Source organism: Strongylocentrotus purpuratus, unplaced genomic scaffold, assembly GCF_000002235.5.
Source record: "Strongylocentrotus purpuratus isolate Spur 01 unplaced genomic scaffold, Spur_5.0 spur5_scaffold_5, whole genome shotgun sequence".
Lineage (NCBI taxonomy): Eukaryota > Metazoa > Echinodermata > Echinoidea > Camarodonta > Strongylocentrotidae > Strongylocentrotus > Strongylocentrotus purpuratus.
This window is the reverse complement of record NW_022145611.1, coordinates 26,260,032-26,275,422: the sequence shown is the minus strand read 5'-3', so window position 1 is coordinate 26,275,422 and position 15,391 is coordinate 26,260,032. Positions and strand designations below refer to the sequence as shown.

The 15,391-nt window shown below is 35.8% G+C and overlaps 1 protein-coding gene across 1 annotated transcript; it reads left to right on the top strand.

Moving 5' to 3' along the window:
• The first annotated feature begins 1,627 nt into the window (after nucleotides 1–1,627).
• Nucleotides 1,628–10,661, top strand: LOC115929765. Its single transcript, XM_030999749.1, has 9 exons — nucleotides 1,628–1,749; nucleotides 3,226–3,552; nucleotides 4,382–4,642; nucleotides 5,101–5,201; nucleotides 5,572–5,717; nucleotides 6,842–7,016; nucleotides 8,214–8,432; nucleotides 8,805–9,297; nucleotides 10,408–10,661. The coding sequence occupies exons 2-9, from the start codon at nucleotides 3,276–3,278 to the stop codon at nucleotides 10,647–10,649; spliced, it is 1,914 nt and encodes a 637-aa protein (XP_030855609.1). The 5' UTR covers nucleotides 1,628–1,749; nucleotides 3,226–3,275; the 3' UTR covers nucleotides 10,650–10,661.
• The last annotated feature ends 4,730 nt before the right edge of the window (nucleotides 10,662–15,391 follow it).

The window sequence follows — 15,391 nt, the reverse complement described above, 5'->3', positions numbered from 1 at the left end:
ACAATTTTTATACACCGAAATGAATAATCATAACAACTGGGTCAACACAGAAGGGAAATAAATGATAGTTACTATGGATAAATTATATACAACAAAACATTCACAGACTAGTATACATGACAAGCTATCTTTAGTAAAGTTCAGTTTCACTCCTTACATATTAAAGAGTTTGTAATGTAAATTCAAAATGTGAAAGAAAATGCAAAATAAGTACACTCACCTTTTTAATATGAAATGATTTTGTTGCTGTTAGCCTTCGCTTACGTTTGAGATCATCCATCAAGACGTTATGACCTCAATACCAAGAAGATACGAAAATACTATCACAAAATAAAAGAGAAGGGAAACCCGCTCGTGTGTTCACTGTACAGTGTGAGTCAGAAAAAGTTTACACCTATAGAAAATTGCTAATTATTTTAAATATCATCTATGAACAATAAATTATTATACATCTTATAAAAGAGTGTTTTATCCCAAATCATTTGGTATCATATTTTGTGTGGTATGTGTTTACGCTTGGATGAACAGGAGGCATTGTTTGAGAGAGTGCAAAAATCGACTTGCGCCAAAGTGATGCCTACGTGACAGCATGTATTATGTTGGGATTAGCGGAGTGAGAGAGTGAATTGAACGTATCAAATGAAATGGATTGCATATGCTTTTTGTAGAAGCAAAGTCACACACGCACACACACGCGTGCACAAATGTTCGTTAATATTTGATATTTGATATTTGATATGTGTGGCATGACTAATTTTCTTAGGGATGTTATTTGGATCTGCAAAACCGATTTAATACCCAAACCCCAATTGTTTTATTTAAAAATCAGATAAGCAACTTTGGCGCAAGTCGATAGTTAAATACATCACACATCATGCCTAAAGATTAGATCTCAATCTTCCAAAGTTCAGAAACAACTTTTATTTCTTCTTTTTAACCGAGTTATAATCTCAGTTTTCACTGATATTTTCCCCTTTCTGCTTTCCCCCAAGTCAGTTTTACACAAGGGATTAATTGATTCATCTTTAAATTAAAGAGCGATCAACTGAAACATATCTCGAACCACGGTCGATGGAATTGAGGAAGAAAGGGCAGGGCGAGTGGTCACGCAGTAAAATTAAATTGGGACATGGGAATTCTGCACTTCACCCCCTCCCCTTCTTTAAAAAAAAAGTGGGGACAAGTAAAGAAACTGGGGTCAAGAAAAAGAAAAAAAAGAGAAACCGCACAAAAAAATAACTAAATAAATAAATAACTAACTAAATAAAATAGAATAACTAAATAAAAAACAATTAATGATTGGGGTCAAGAAAGAGAAAAACAATTGTAAAAGGAACAAAAATAATTTGTGTCTCTTTGGTATTTGAGATCGTTGTTATTTTTCAGTACTTTAAATCGGCAATTGAATTTTTGTACAACCAATAATCAAATCGCCAGTTTCTACCGTTTGGAATGGTTTAATGATCGCTTTTAATGTTCTTCAAACATATTTCAAATATTAATGTCATATTAATTTGTGTCATAAAAAAATATGAATAGAATACCACAAATATTTAATGAATACAAATAAAAAAGCATGATCTAATATTCAAATTTCATTTACTATTTTTAAAGTAGTTTTGTAATGAGCCTGAATTTTGTAGCGGTCAAAATTGATTTCCAAAGTGTCGAAAAAATATTATATTCCTGGAGATTTTAAACTTCATAATTCTAAGTGACCATGGAAATGATTTCAACCAATTGATAAAGGTATATTGAATGTAAATTCCTTAAATAATATATTCATGTTTTCATTATACGACCTTATGAAATATAATTTTTGTTGACAAATACTTCAGTTCGGTCCCATTCGTTAAAGTTCGTGTAATGAAATCGTTTTATCGACTTTTACACCACAGTAGTCGGTATGACTATGAGTAGACCCTAGAGTAGACTCTAGAAATCTACATACAATGTTGGCAATTCTGTACTGCTAAATTCTAACCTAAGGCTTAGTGAAAGTGATTTAGTTATGTATAGATCTAGATCTACTATTGTCTAACAGTAATAGATTCTATAACAAATTACAGTCTACAGAGCTCTGCCGCCATTAACTCCAGTCATATGCCACCATCTATGATGGCGTCGGAGCCTGCATAGCCATAGCATAGCCATAGGAAAACGATTCAAACAGCGATTTGGTGCACATTTTTGGAAATGTAAAGAAGTAGTAATTACAATTTTGACTAACAATGCTCTTGACTCCTCTGGGCACCCGTTCAACCACTTGAAAATTGAAATTATAATTTGAAGAAGTCTTCAATGGGAAAAGATGATTCTTCATACGAAGTCAATTCATCCCATGATGTACTTGTACTAGATGTAGTTGTAGTCTAACTAATTGTATATCAGCGATTCAACATGGCGAAGAGAAAGCATGCATGCGCAATATGTGCTTCGCCGCTACTGCGCATGCGACATCAGTTCATGACTTGCCGTTCAAGGGCCTCCCCCATTTCATGTTTACTAAAACATTATGATCATGCATGGACTCTAAATGTTTTTGAACAACACTTTTATGAATTAAATAGATCTGATCCTTTGTCAACAAGCACGAAAATAGAATTTTGTGACAATTTTACTACAAAGCAAATTGGAGAATGGGAGAGATGCTTGAAAGGTGTGTCATTGAGTTAACAATTTGTGTATGATCGCGTGTACAGCTTGATAACTTACACTTTTCATTTGACATGAATAATTATAGAATGAGCTTTTGTTGTACAAAAACATTTGATTTTGAAGTTTTGTTGCTAGCGACTAGTCTTATAGTCAATTTGTAATCATTTTTTAAAAATTTGTTTATAGAATAGATTAAATATTAAATAGCCACAACAGAGTTGGTAAATAAATCTTAATTGTCATGTTTATTGATACCAGCTAACACATACATGCCAACTGTTCAGATTAAAGAGGAACATTCCTCTTTTTGGGAGAAGATAATTATCATTTTAATGCAGGTGTTCCTCTTCCTGTACAAATTTGTCTGTAGTATTGAATAGGAATATTGAATAGGATTGTTCCTCTTTTTTCGAAAATAGCATAATTTGTACAGATTTCTGATTTTCAAATGTTGGCATGTATGCTATCATCTAATATATATATATATATATATATATATACAAAATACAGGACAATGGATTTGTTTTAGAGATGTGTTTCTTTTATCTCGTGTTCACATACCTGTAGGAAAAGTCACTAGTATGGTCATGTCCATTTAGGAAGGAACTACTATTGCAATGGCCTCTAATGAGCATGGTTCATCCGCATGGGGTCAGCCTGTCTCATCGATGGAAAGTCCAAACACTATCAGTGCCAATACTTCCAACAGTTCCTCTGCCAGTGAGGTCCTGAGACGGTCAAGTGCGCTTCAAGGGTCACAATCTGAACAACATGGCGGAAAACACAACTCCTCGGATGCCTCCTTGGCCAACTCCAGCATATCAAGTTCTGGTTCCATGAGAGTTCGCATCAAAGCCAAGTATTTGAGAGAGAGGAAGTCTCCTTTTGAGACAGGTAGGATGTTTTCTCTTCTTTGATTCTGCATGGCATGGATTTAGGTTAGGTTCTCTAGGCCTGATAAAAACCCGATTTAAATCGGTTTCCGGATTTTTTGTTATTTTCCCCGATTTTTTCCCGATTTTTTTTTTCTTCCCGATTAAAAAAAAAAAAAAAAAAAAAAAAAAATCCAGATTTTTTAATTTTTTTAATTTTTTATTTTTTTTACCAATTTTTTTTTTCTTCCCTATTTTATCCTGATTTTCCAGATTTCCCTCTTATTTTCCTATTTTGCCCTTTTTTCTCCCCAATTTTGTCCCAATTGTCTTACTCGAAATGGGGGGAATGTTGTTAGATGCCATATTTTCCCCGCGAATCCTCTTATTTTTTTTACTCAAGGGGGGCGTGACTGAGAGGAAAACAAAAAAACCTATTTTTTTTTAGTGCTCACTATCACCCCTGGTTCTCGCTCATCAATGTAAGGTCAGGAAACAGATAATATTTTGCATAAGCAGAACTTATAGATAAAATTTCAAAAAATTATACTAAGAACTGGACATAGCTTGCTGTTGAGCTCTCAAAATTAAGACTGTATAGTTTCTTTATTCATCAAATTAAGGTGGTAGAAAATCTTACTCTTAACTTTAGAGTAGAGACATACATTAACCCCCCCCCCCCAAAAAAAAAAAAAAAAAAAAAAAAAATGTGGTTAAACCTCTTGAATGCAGTTTCATTTTGGTATGTCACACATTTTCCATGGACCCTAGGCCACAATGTCTTTCAACTTTGGCACCATCATAAATGTATTAAAGGAAGCTTAAAAAAACATTCCATTTAAATGAACTAGGTGGCTCATCCAGCACCCCATACCTGCCGCCAGCCCTGCCAGGGAACTTGCCAGAAGGGTATGAAGCCCAGAGGGATGTTGCTGATGTACAGAGGCATAACACCATTGAGGATGTAACATCAGCCAAGGATGGTGGTGCAACAGCAGGCCAAGTCTTGAGCCCTGCAGAGGGTTACAAACAAAGTGGATTTGAACAGCTTTCAAATGCCGCTTCTAAAAATGGTGTGGGTGATGAATTTTCAGAAATCACAAGGCCTTCCGGTAAATCAATTCTTCATTGTATTTTATGATTCATTTCTTCGAAAAAAAATAATTGCATATTGAATTTATTCACTTTCCCTCACAACTCCTGCCCAGGCATTTATGAATCTAGAGAATATAGTTACCTCAATACTTTTTTGCCATACATGTTTATTTTAAATTACTTACCAATAAATTTGAAATTTATTCTTTATGTAATCCTAAATTGACATTTTCCTGTGTTAATCTGAATTGTTTCAATTTGTATTTAAAAAAATCCATTATGCAATTGTAAATTAACTATTTTTTTTACTGTGTACATTACACATTTACAAGGCAGACATTATGGAGGAAAAGGGGGCAGGGTGGATGTGTTTTGAAATAAACTGGGAACCTCCTGCATGTTTGTTTTTCATATGTTATTTATTTTATTTTTTATAACTAAAAACACATAAATTTAATTTGACTTGTACATCCAGATGATCATAATCAGTCTGCAAACCAAAGGAGCTCTTCCATACCCCCAGTGACACACCAACCCATGAGTTCATCAACTAACATGGGCATTACCCATAAAAAGGTAAGATTTCCACTTGACTATTTACTCTTAATGCGTTTTAGTCATATAACATCTTTCAATTTACCTGCATAGCCATTGTTTTCAATAAATAAAAAACAAGTATTCTTGCTCCACACTACATGTAGTACCTAAGAAGAAACATAGTTATTGCTACAACATTAGATGTAGTTAAATAACACAACAGTCTCAAAATATTGTTAATGTTTCTTTACTGTTTATTTGTCTAAATAGACAAACAAAATCATTACAAGATCAAGGAGGATTCATCTCATTTCGACTTTAATATAGACTTGAATAATAATAAATGTTTATTTCTCTTACATTTGGCATGGTTTTGCAGTGATTTCAATTAATCTGCTTTTTATTGTAGACATCTGGTATCCTGAGACAAGGTGCTCCCACCAGTAGCAGTGCTCCATGTCATAGTTCAACCAGTGGTCACCCAAGGGATCTCAGAGTAACTCATTTCAGCAAAGGTCAACGCCAGCAGGCCATGAGAGATCAGCTCTTGAAAAGGTAACAATAATTTATTCATGATTTTAAAAGAGATTTACAAAAGCTTGTTATTTCTGTGATGTTTGGTAACGTTAAAGGCTGTCTGTGCTAGTTTGGTCACTGACAGGTAGTTATCTCATCAACTCAGCTCTCAATTAACATAAGAAAAAGACGATCATGGGGGACCACTGGTCACCGATTAGGCATTGTTTTCTATATAGAGGGAGCAAGTAGCTACAAGTAATACAGTGGGGCTTTAAAGGTACTATGTCCCATTTGCAGGCCAAAACAATGTAAATTCCAACAGCATTTGAAAGATAATACTAATTTAGAAATTCCCTTAAAAAAAAAGGGGGGGGGAGGGCTTGAGAATGGCTTTAAATGGGAAAATAATGACTATTAGTTGTTGAATCAACTTAAGAGCTATAGAGCAAGTAAGTAATAGGCTGATTTTCAGACCATTGTACGGAATGGTCGTACGTTTTATGCTGCGCAAACCTTCATTCACTTTAATTTTGGCCATTAAAAGGAGTGGGTTATTGATGTAGACAAATGCTCATGTACCCTTTACAACTCATTTCATGTATGTTATTACCAAAGAAGAAAAAAGCCAGTCAGTCACTCAATAGTGTCTGACAGTGAAGTCTAGCAATTAAACAGGTTTCCTTGCATAATTTGAATATTAGGACACTGCTAACGTTTAAATTTCACAGATAAGACCTACATGACATATTCATAATTCCTGCAAAGCTCTACAGAATTTGATGTTGGCTGCAAAAGGGACATCGCATCTTTAAAGGATTTATTTATGAAACATCAAATTCATTAGTTCAGTTTTTACACACTGGCATGTAATTTTGTAATTTTTAATATTCAATGTTTTATTGTTCATAAAATATGGCAATTCTTCTTGTTGACATGCAATGTAGTTGTACATAATTATTCAGAGATCATGCAGGCATGTACCTATAATAAGAGAGAGCCCAAGTCACATTAGTATGACAAACAGGTTATTATCAAAATTTAATCTTACTTTCTCGTCTATTTTCCATATGCACCCCATTATTTCTGAATAGATGTTTCATTTGTTTTATAAAGTCATATTATTCAAACTTTGATTTCACTATGCATACTTTCTCCTACAGATCTGAAAACTCAAAGCCCACAAAGCGTTATTATCAGCCCAAAATGATAGCGAGTGGTAGACCACCAGCATCGAAACCAGAAGAGACCAGGACAGCTCAATCTGATATGGGTACCATGGCAACGGCTACAGCTGCAGCTGCTGCTGCTGTGGCTGCTACAGTGCCTCTCCTCAAGGTGAGATAGAATCAAACCCAGCGTTGAATTGATGAAAAACTAAATACTCTCAGAGATATTAAAAGGGGGTGGGAAATAGCTTTGCCATACCCATTTTTAGCTCATCCGACCCGAAGGGCCCGATGAGCTTATGCCATGGCATGGCGTCCGTCCTTCCGTCCATCCACAGTTTTCAAAATGCTTCTTCTTCGTTATTTTTCAACTGATTTTGATTCTAATTGTTTCATATGATAGGGCTAGGAGGGGGATTTAAAACTTCTACACAGAATCATGAAATTCATCATCTATGCTAATTTATGCAAATTTATTTGAAATCACAAAAAATGCTTCTTCTCCTTCATTTCTCGACCGAATTTGATTTGGTTTGCTTTATCTGGTAGAGCTAACTTTGGTACACTAAACTTCTCCACAGAATTGTGAAATTGTTCTCCATTAATTAAATATGGTAATTTATGCAAATTTATTCCAAAAATAACAAAAATTGCTTCTTCTCCCTCATTTCTTGACCGATTTTGATTTGGTTTGCCTTATCTGGTAGAGCTAAATTTGGAACACTATAATTCTACACAGAATTTTGAGATTTTGCCCCATTGATTATTTATGGTACTTTATGCAAATTTATTCCAAAAATAAAAAAAAATCACAAAAAATGCTTCTTCTCAAAAGTGAACCACATAAAATTTACGATATTTGTTGTTGCGAGATGCGGATGAGCGCTTCATCATTGACGTTCTGGTTAATTCTGTGAATCATTTTAGAAAATTGTCAAATTATGGTTTGATTAAATTATTGCAGTCAATCCACTACAATAGAGATGCTAGTTTGTAGACAAATAATTATATCCTGATTTTCCTGCTTTTGTTATTTATAGAATGGTTCCTCCAATTGAGATTCAGACTTTATTAACAGTTTTAAGATGAAAGCCATTTCATCTGGAAACCCTTAGGATCGCAATGTGCTAGACATGAAAGAAAGAAAAATTGAGGTATATTCTTAAATCAGCAAATATGCTGTGAAGATTTCATAACAAATTTCATAACAAATTTCATAACAAATTATCAAACACCTCTTGTTAGAGGAATTGTAGGTTATCATGGTACAAGCCAAGAGTGATAAGTTTTAATGGTAGCACTTCAGATGGCACAATGAAGTAAATAAATCATATTGTCTCCTGTTTGTCTTTATTCTCTTATCTAGACCCAGAGTGATTTGGAGTCTAAGATGAACCACATCATGGAGAAACTGTCAGTCCTAGAGCATGTGGGCCATAGTGCTCCTCCCCCACCCCCCTGGGTATATCCTATGGGTCAGGGGTGGGGCGGTGGAGGCTATGATGCCCGTCATGACTTGGGCGAGATGACACAGCGCAGGTTGGGTGAGCTTGAAGAATTGCAGAAACAACAAAGAGAAATGCAGGTATGACGAGGCTCAAGAAAAGATCTATACAAGATGTAGTGTTGATTTCTTTAATAGTCTTTTTCATAAGCGTTCCATGCAGTGTAAACCTTCAATTGGATGCTCCATTTTATAAGAAAAAATCTGGAAAAAGATTTGAGATACAACTTTTAAGAATTCATGACGCTTATTGAGATCAATACACATCTATTTTAAAACTGGTGAAAATCAGTTTTATTGATAATTAATGTATAGGAAGAAATTACCAGGAACTTTGTGATGTGATTGTTGACTCAATGCATCTCTTCAAAATATATTATTGTGAATTTAAAACTATTCTTGAGCATGATAATTAGCTAAACTCATTTCCTTTATCCCCTTTTTCTTTTTCAGTCGGAATTGAGAGCCTTGTCCCAAAGAAATGCAGACAGAGGCATAGAGGTAGCCAATGGAATGCCCCCTCATCAAGGCACTCATACCTTCTCAGACCATCTATCATCACCTGGGGACAGTCAGACCAGGCCAAAGGAGCCAAAACAAGAAATAGAGGTCGTCCAGAAGAAAGAGGATGGAAAAACTCGAGTTGGACAGTCAGGCACAGATCCAAAGACCTCATCACGATCACCAACAACAAAGATTCCCCTTGCCAAGATGGACAGCTCTCCGAAGCCTCCTGAGAAACATGTAAGGTACACCCCGGCAGTGACCGTTCATCGTCTCCCTCAGGGTCAAGTGTCCAGTGGTGGTCAGCAGAGGTCAGTTCATCAAGGGGGTGTAAGGGAACATCATGGTACCCAGACCTCACCCCTTGAAACCCCTGCACCAAGGAGACATGCACCCAGACCTCACTCCAAAGAGATCAGGTCCGCTAGATTATCAAACCTAGGTAAGCTTGGTCAGGATAAATTTTCTTATTACTGTAACATCACATTCAAACCAAAACAAAAAGCAAGAAGAGACCTACTAAAGGGTTACCTGAACGGTTTATAAAATTTGTTAAGAAAAGAGATAAGTGGTACTTCGAGCTATGTGCAAGAAATCATCGTAAATCCAAGTTTACCAACATCCCACTGAAAATCAAGTTATTAAAATTGACACGTTTCCATGGGTATCCTACAATTTTTCTTGCAATGTGCCCCTGAATTCTCAATCTATCATAATTACTGCAAATTTTTGTGCATTGTTGTTTCATATTTGTAGCATAATCTCACTGTGCTTAAATCACGCAAGGCACAGGGTTGAAGCTTGCATTTTGGTAAACTTTCTCAGAAGTTCTTGAGATTTCTGATACATGTGTGGCATTCCAGGATAGCAAGTGAGCCCTCTCCTGTCACACTATGCAGCAGTTTCTGAGCCAAACATTTATTGATTTGGGGGCAGTCCCTATAGGGTATATAATTCTAATTGTCAAGCAGTTAAGAAAGATGAATCGTTGCTTTCCAGGAGTTCTGAAGATAGTAATGAAGAAGCGATGGAGATGAAATAAAGATCACAGTTATTGTCAATGAATCTCACATTATTTGTAGACTTTCTTTTATTAGAAATACTTTCATAGACAATTCTGAGAATAGATGTTCATATAGGTTCCAAACTAAAGAATGTTATCAGTAGGTTTTAAGTGTAGAAAATCTGTAAATTGCACCACTATGGAATGTTATATCTATCTGTCTTTCTTTTACTCTATTGAGTACTCTTTCTTGAGATGTCTCCCCTACATACTGTGCTCCACCTTCTTATCCTTTCTGGCTGACTTTTTGTTTGTGATGACTGATTTCATTTTGTTATTTTTTCTTATTTCTTATCATCTATATTTGTTTCCTTTCCTCACTACCAAAAGGCTTCTTGGAAACATTGGATGTGTGACTACACAGCTTATTGTAGAAATATGATATACGGGGAACATTCAATATAACGCTTTTATAAAGGATGAATTATTAATGAACATGTATAAAAAGTAATCTACAAGAGCAATATTTTGTTTATATTGCATAATCAGGGAGGGGGCTACTGGAGGAAATCCTTTCAAGTCATGATGAGGATGAGAGGACCAGAGATCTCAGGCAGCAAGTCCAGACCAATCATCTTTCAGCTCTCAATGTCAACTCATCAAATTCAAGGTATGTCAGTATGTGTATGTATGGTGAATGGTGTATGCAAAGGCTATGCACTAACTTATTCCAGGGGATCCATGTGAAACAGAACCCAGATAAATCAGGCCTGGTAAAAACCCGATTTTAATCGGTTTCCCGATTTGTTTGTTGATTTTTTTTATTTCTGAAATTTTTTTTTTACCAGATTTTTTTTCTTCTTCCCTCTTTTATCTTGATTTTACCGATTTGCCCATTATTTTCTCTAATCTTTCCTATTTTGCCCTATTTTTTTCCCAATTTTCTTACTCGAAAGGGGGGAATGTTGTTAGATGCCATTTTTTCCCCGCGAATCCTCTTCTCTTTTTTTACTCAAGGGGGGCGTGGTTGAGGGGAAAACAAAAAAACCTATTTTTTTATTAGTGCTCACTATCACCCCTGTAAATATGATTTGGCAATATGGGAGTCCAGAGTGATTTGTTGGGGCGCCTGTGTACCAGACTCCGGTTAGAGCAGAGCCCTGGGGTGGGGGGGGGGGGGGGGGGCGTTTCAAAAAGCCTTTTTTCAATGATAAATGACAAGAATCAGTCACAAATCTGCTGATAACCAATCAAAAGCAAGGATTTCAGTAGCTTTATAACAAAAAATGTCATTTGTCACTGTTGACAAGTTTTGTGAAGCGCCGCCCTGGTGTGTGGTTATTGTGCCTCAGTGATTGTGAAATGTTGCCTTTGTAAGAAGCTCCTGTACCTATTTCAGACTTCACAAACAGCTATTTTGGTAACACCTTGTGGTAGACTTACTGAAAAGGCAGTTGATATTTAATCTTTCGTCAAAATAAAAAAAGAACCTGGCTATGTGGCATTTAGAGGGATTACTTGGTAAGGAAAAAGTAATGGAAAGAGAGGAAAGCTTCTAATTGTGAATACTTACTCAGCATGGAAACCTACAGAGTTCATCTATTTCTGACTTGTTTTCATGTAGGATCAGGTCTAGAACTCGATCTTCTACTGGTTTGATTTGGATGTACCACTTTTCCCAAAAACTTTCCAATTGTAATGGATGCCTAACTTTGGATGAACTGATCTGGGTTCTAGTGACACTAACATCCGTTGGCAATGCATTGATCTTTGTATTTTGTCACTTTTTATATGAGGACCTGATAGAATGTATGAAGCCAATGTAGTTGCTTACATGTTGTTTGACATAACCCTCTTGGCATCTTTTTCATTGGTTGAAATTTATTTGGGCATTTCATGGTCATGTGATTGTTTGCTAAGAATAATGTTCTGTGGTCATATTGTACAGAGTAGCTGTGGTAGTGTGTTTGACAGTTATCAAATAGGGATACCCATACATTACTAAATCTGATTGTACTGTAAATGCAAGATGGATATGTAGAATGGGTTTTTAAACCTGTTTATCTGATTATATTTTGGGTGGACTAAGTTAGCCATTTTAATGATTTCATAAGAAAGACAATGCATTGGTAAGGAATCCATCTTTTCTGCCTTCAAATTAACAAACAAAAATTAAGAAACAAAGAAAATAAACCCTCTTGTTTCTCCTTAACACATCATGAGATTTTAAATTTATAAATATACTTTGATAAGGTCTCATCTTCCAATCAGTTTCCATCCCCAAAACATCCCCCCTCTCTCTTTTTTGGGGGTATTTTCTCTCCTATATCTCTTCTATTTCCCCCCTCTCTCTCTGCATCCCTCCATTCCTGTCAACCGTTTTTCTTTGCCCACTTTTTCCGTCTTCTGTCTCTCTACATTCTTTCCCCTCTTCTCCTTTCCCCATCTCTCTCTCTCTCTCTCTCTCTCTCTTCTTTTCTGCACATTTTCCTCTTTCTCATTCCGTTTGATGCTTGCAGCGTCCACCTAGATTCCTCTCTTTCAACCATTCCTTCGTGTTCTCTCTTTGTCTCTGTCCTTCTCCCTCTTGCTGCTCCATTCCAATGAAATTCAACAGTGGGATTACCCCCTCCCCCCCCCCCCCCAGCATTAAATGTGTTTATAGACACAGCGTTTTATGGAAATGAGAGGTTAGGGATTTCCTTCTTCTCTAAGCAAGCAGAAAACTGTTTCCAACTCAAACAGTGACTAGAGAGAGAGAGACAGGTGGCAAACCCAAGAACCTGGGAAACCCTGATGAATTATGGATAGAGCTCCCTGAAGATGGGGTGACAATCTCTGGGATAGGATTAGGGACTTGGTTAAACTTAATGCAGCGTTCTCTCCCATGAATTAATGGGAGATTCTATTTGGGACACTTGTGTAACTCGAGCCTGGCCAGCGTTGTTTGCTTACTTAGATTTCCAGAATCTATGAATTTGCCTCTTGTCACATGCTTAGAAAAGTGGACAAGGGATGCAAAGGATAGAGAGAGTGAGTGTTAGAGAGAGAGAGAGAAAGAGAAAAAGAGAGGGGGAGGAACAAGGGAGAGAGAAAGAGAGAAGAGAGAATGAAAGAGGGAGAGCAGGAGAAAAGGAAAGGAGATTAGAGAGAGAGAGAGAGAGAGAGAGAGAAAGATTTTGACTATTTTTGGTTGATTTGAATTGAAGGTGCTTAATACATACTCCTGAAGACTGTAGGTACTTTAGCTAGGAGGTGGTCTATTCTAGTCGAGGGATAAACTCATGTCACCTTTATAATAGCAATGTACATGTAGAAGGGACAGTGTCGTCAGTGTGTTGTCATTATCATTTGACATGCCTTCAGTTTAAGGAATTTGATATTCTTTGTCAGATAATCATTCTATTCATATATATATTTTTTCCTTAATACTATATAGCAATTTCCACTTTCATTTGATTTAATGTGAATATTCTCTTTGAGGTTTTCTCAGGTAAAAAAAGGAGAGATATTCCGATCTAGTAGATCCCTGGCAATTATCATTTTTGTAAAGAGAAACATCCATCTTTTTCTTTACCTGACTTAAGACTTTATATGTACAAAGTTATTGTATTTTAGTAGTCAACAAATAGAAAATATTGGTATCCTACTCATTTACTCCTTATAACATGAATTTAATATTGATATAAATGATCTCTCTAGAGTTTGTGGAGCAGATGGATAGTCTGTTATTCAGAGCCCAATAGATTAAACGTAAGTATGTTACCAAACCCATCTGTCTTATCAAGTCATTTCCTTAAGAGGCAGGTTGAATTTCTTGTGATTGTAATCTCTCAGCCCAAGTTAGCAACCATTAAGGTATACTAAAAGTTCTTCTAATCACGGAGCCCAGTTGCCAACACTTCTATCCGGGTAACAGTTTGACCATTGGTAGAGGAAGAGTATTCATTCCAGCGCTTTGTATATTATGATATTTGTTATTGAATATATTTCAGCATTTTAGCACGTCAAGCTCCCCCAAATCAGGTTACGGACTTTAATAAACAGCTAATGTTTCAGAAACAGGCTTTCCTTTCCCCGCAAATCGAAAGGCAATGTCCTCCAATAGCATTCTGCATGTCTGCGCCAGGAAAAATGTATATATTGAATGTGACAGATAGAATACCATTTCTGATATCGATCCATTTCCAGCGTCTTTTTTTTCCCACCCGACTTGGTGGATATCTTGATTTCGTGATCGTCGTCAATCTCGAGTCACATCGCCTAGGGTATGAAACCGAAACCTGTACATTAATGCCGAGTAGTGAGTGAAAGCGGGCATTTTTCCTTCCTCTCAATCTCTCTCTCTCTCTCTCCCTCTCTTTGTTTCTCCAACATGTTTATTGGTTTGGTTATCAGAGTCAGTTTTTTCTTTAGGCAATTTGGTGTTGACGATTCTCATGGTACCTCAGAAAGGTTTTGTCCTGGCCTCTTCTTGTGTTGATATTGTGTTTCCAATTTATCTCTGGATGATTGATGCATGCTAAGCTGATTGATATGGATCTAGTTCTGAAGGCAAAACAAAAAATAGAGAAACAGAGATACAGAGTGCGAGGCATGTGGGATAATTTCTACCAACCTTTCATTTTCTCTGTGTGAAAATCATTCATGCTATTACTGTTAAGGTATACATGGAGAGTTACAGTATGTCAAGTATTTCATGAAGATAAAGTAGATTTGAAGAAAAAACAAACATAGAAGAATGAGTAATATTGGAATGTAACCCCACTGATTATTCTCCTGTTAAAGAGGTATTGTATTCATTCAGGTTGCTGATACATACAATCACAGGAACAACTAAAAACTGTGGCATATGATATCTTTACAAAATAGTGTTTCAAAGAAATTGTTGGATTATTATTCAGGTTTATCAAACAAAAAAAAGAAGAAAAAAAGATCCCTTGGCAGAAAGGGAGACGCCTACTGTATATTTATACATGTATGTATTTAGATCTTTTGTACCAATGTCATTTATTTTTTATTCATTGATTTTCTATCAATTGGTTTTGGTAAATAGGTACCCTATGATCTAAATACATGTGTACATGTATGTTGTAGTGAGAAAATTAAGGTCAAATGAAATAGGTCCCGGTTAGATGGTGCACTTTTTAAACACGATGACCACATTTCAGCAAGATATTTTCTTCATATTTTATGATTTAGTTCTATAGTTCTATTTAGTTATATTCAAGACTTTGAAATAAATTGAATACAAATGATGCACATCATGTATGTATTACTGTAAACAGACTAGGAATGGTGAATGTTGATATACATGTAGTTACTATTAGGAATCATAAAAAAGGCCACATAATTGGTTTTGATGATTTTTAAGGATTTCTTTTTTGCTTTTGATATATAATGCCTCTTTCACGAAAAAAATATAGGTTCTTGATATGGTTTCATTGTTTGTTTCCAGTATTGAATGAATCCAAGGAAACACCAACAAAAGTTGAAACAAAATTTTTAATCAAGTTAAAGATATACCAGTACT

Coding starts and splice junctions, on each gene's coding strand:
- LOC115929765 (XM_030999749.1), top strand. CDS start 3,276: ATGGCCTCTAATGAGCATGGTTCATCCGCATGGGGTCAGCCTGTCTCA. Junction 8,433..8,804: donor AACAACAAAGAGAAATGCAG/GTATGACGAGGC, acceptor TTTCTTTTTCAG/TCGGAATTGAGAGCCTTGTC. Junction 9,298..10,407: donor CGCTAGATTATCAAACCTAG/GTAAGCTTGGTC, acceptor TTGCATAATCAG/GGAGGGGGCTACTGGAGGAA.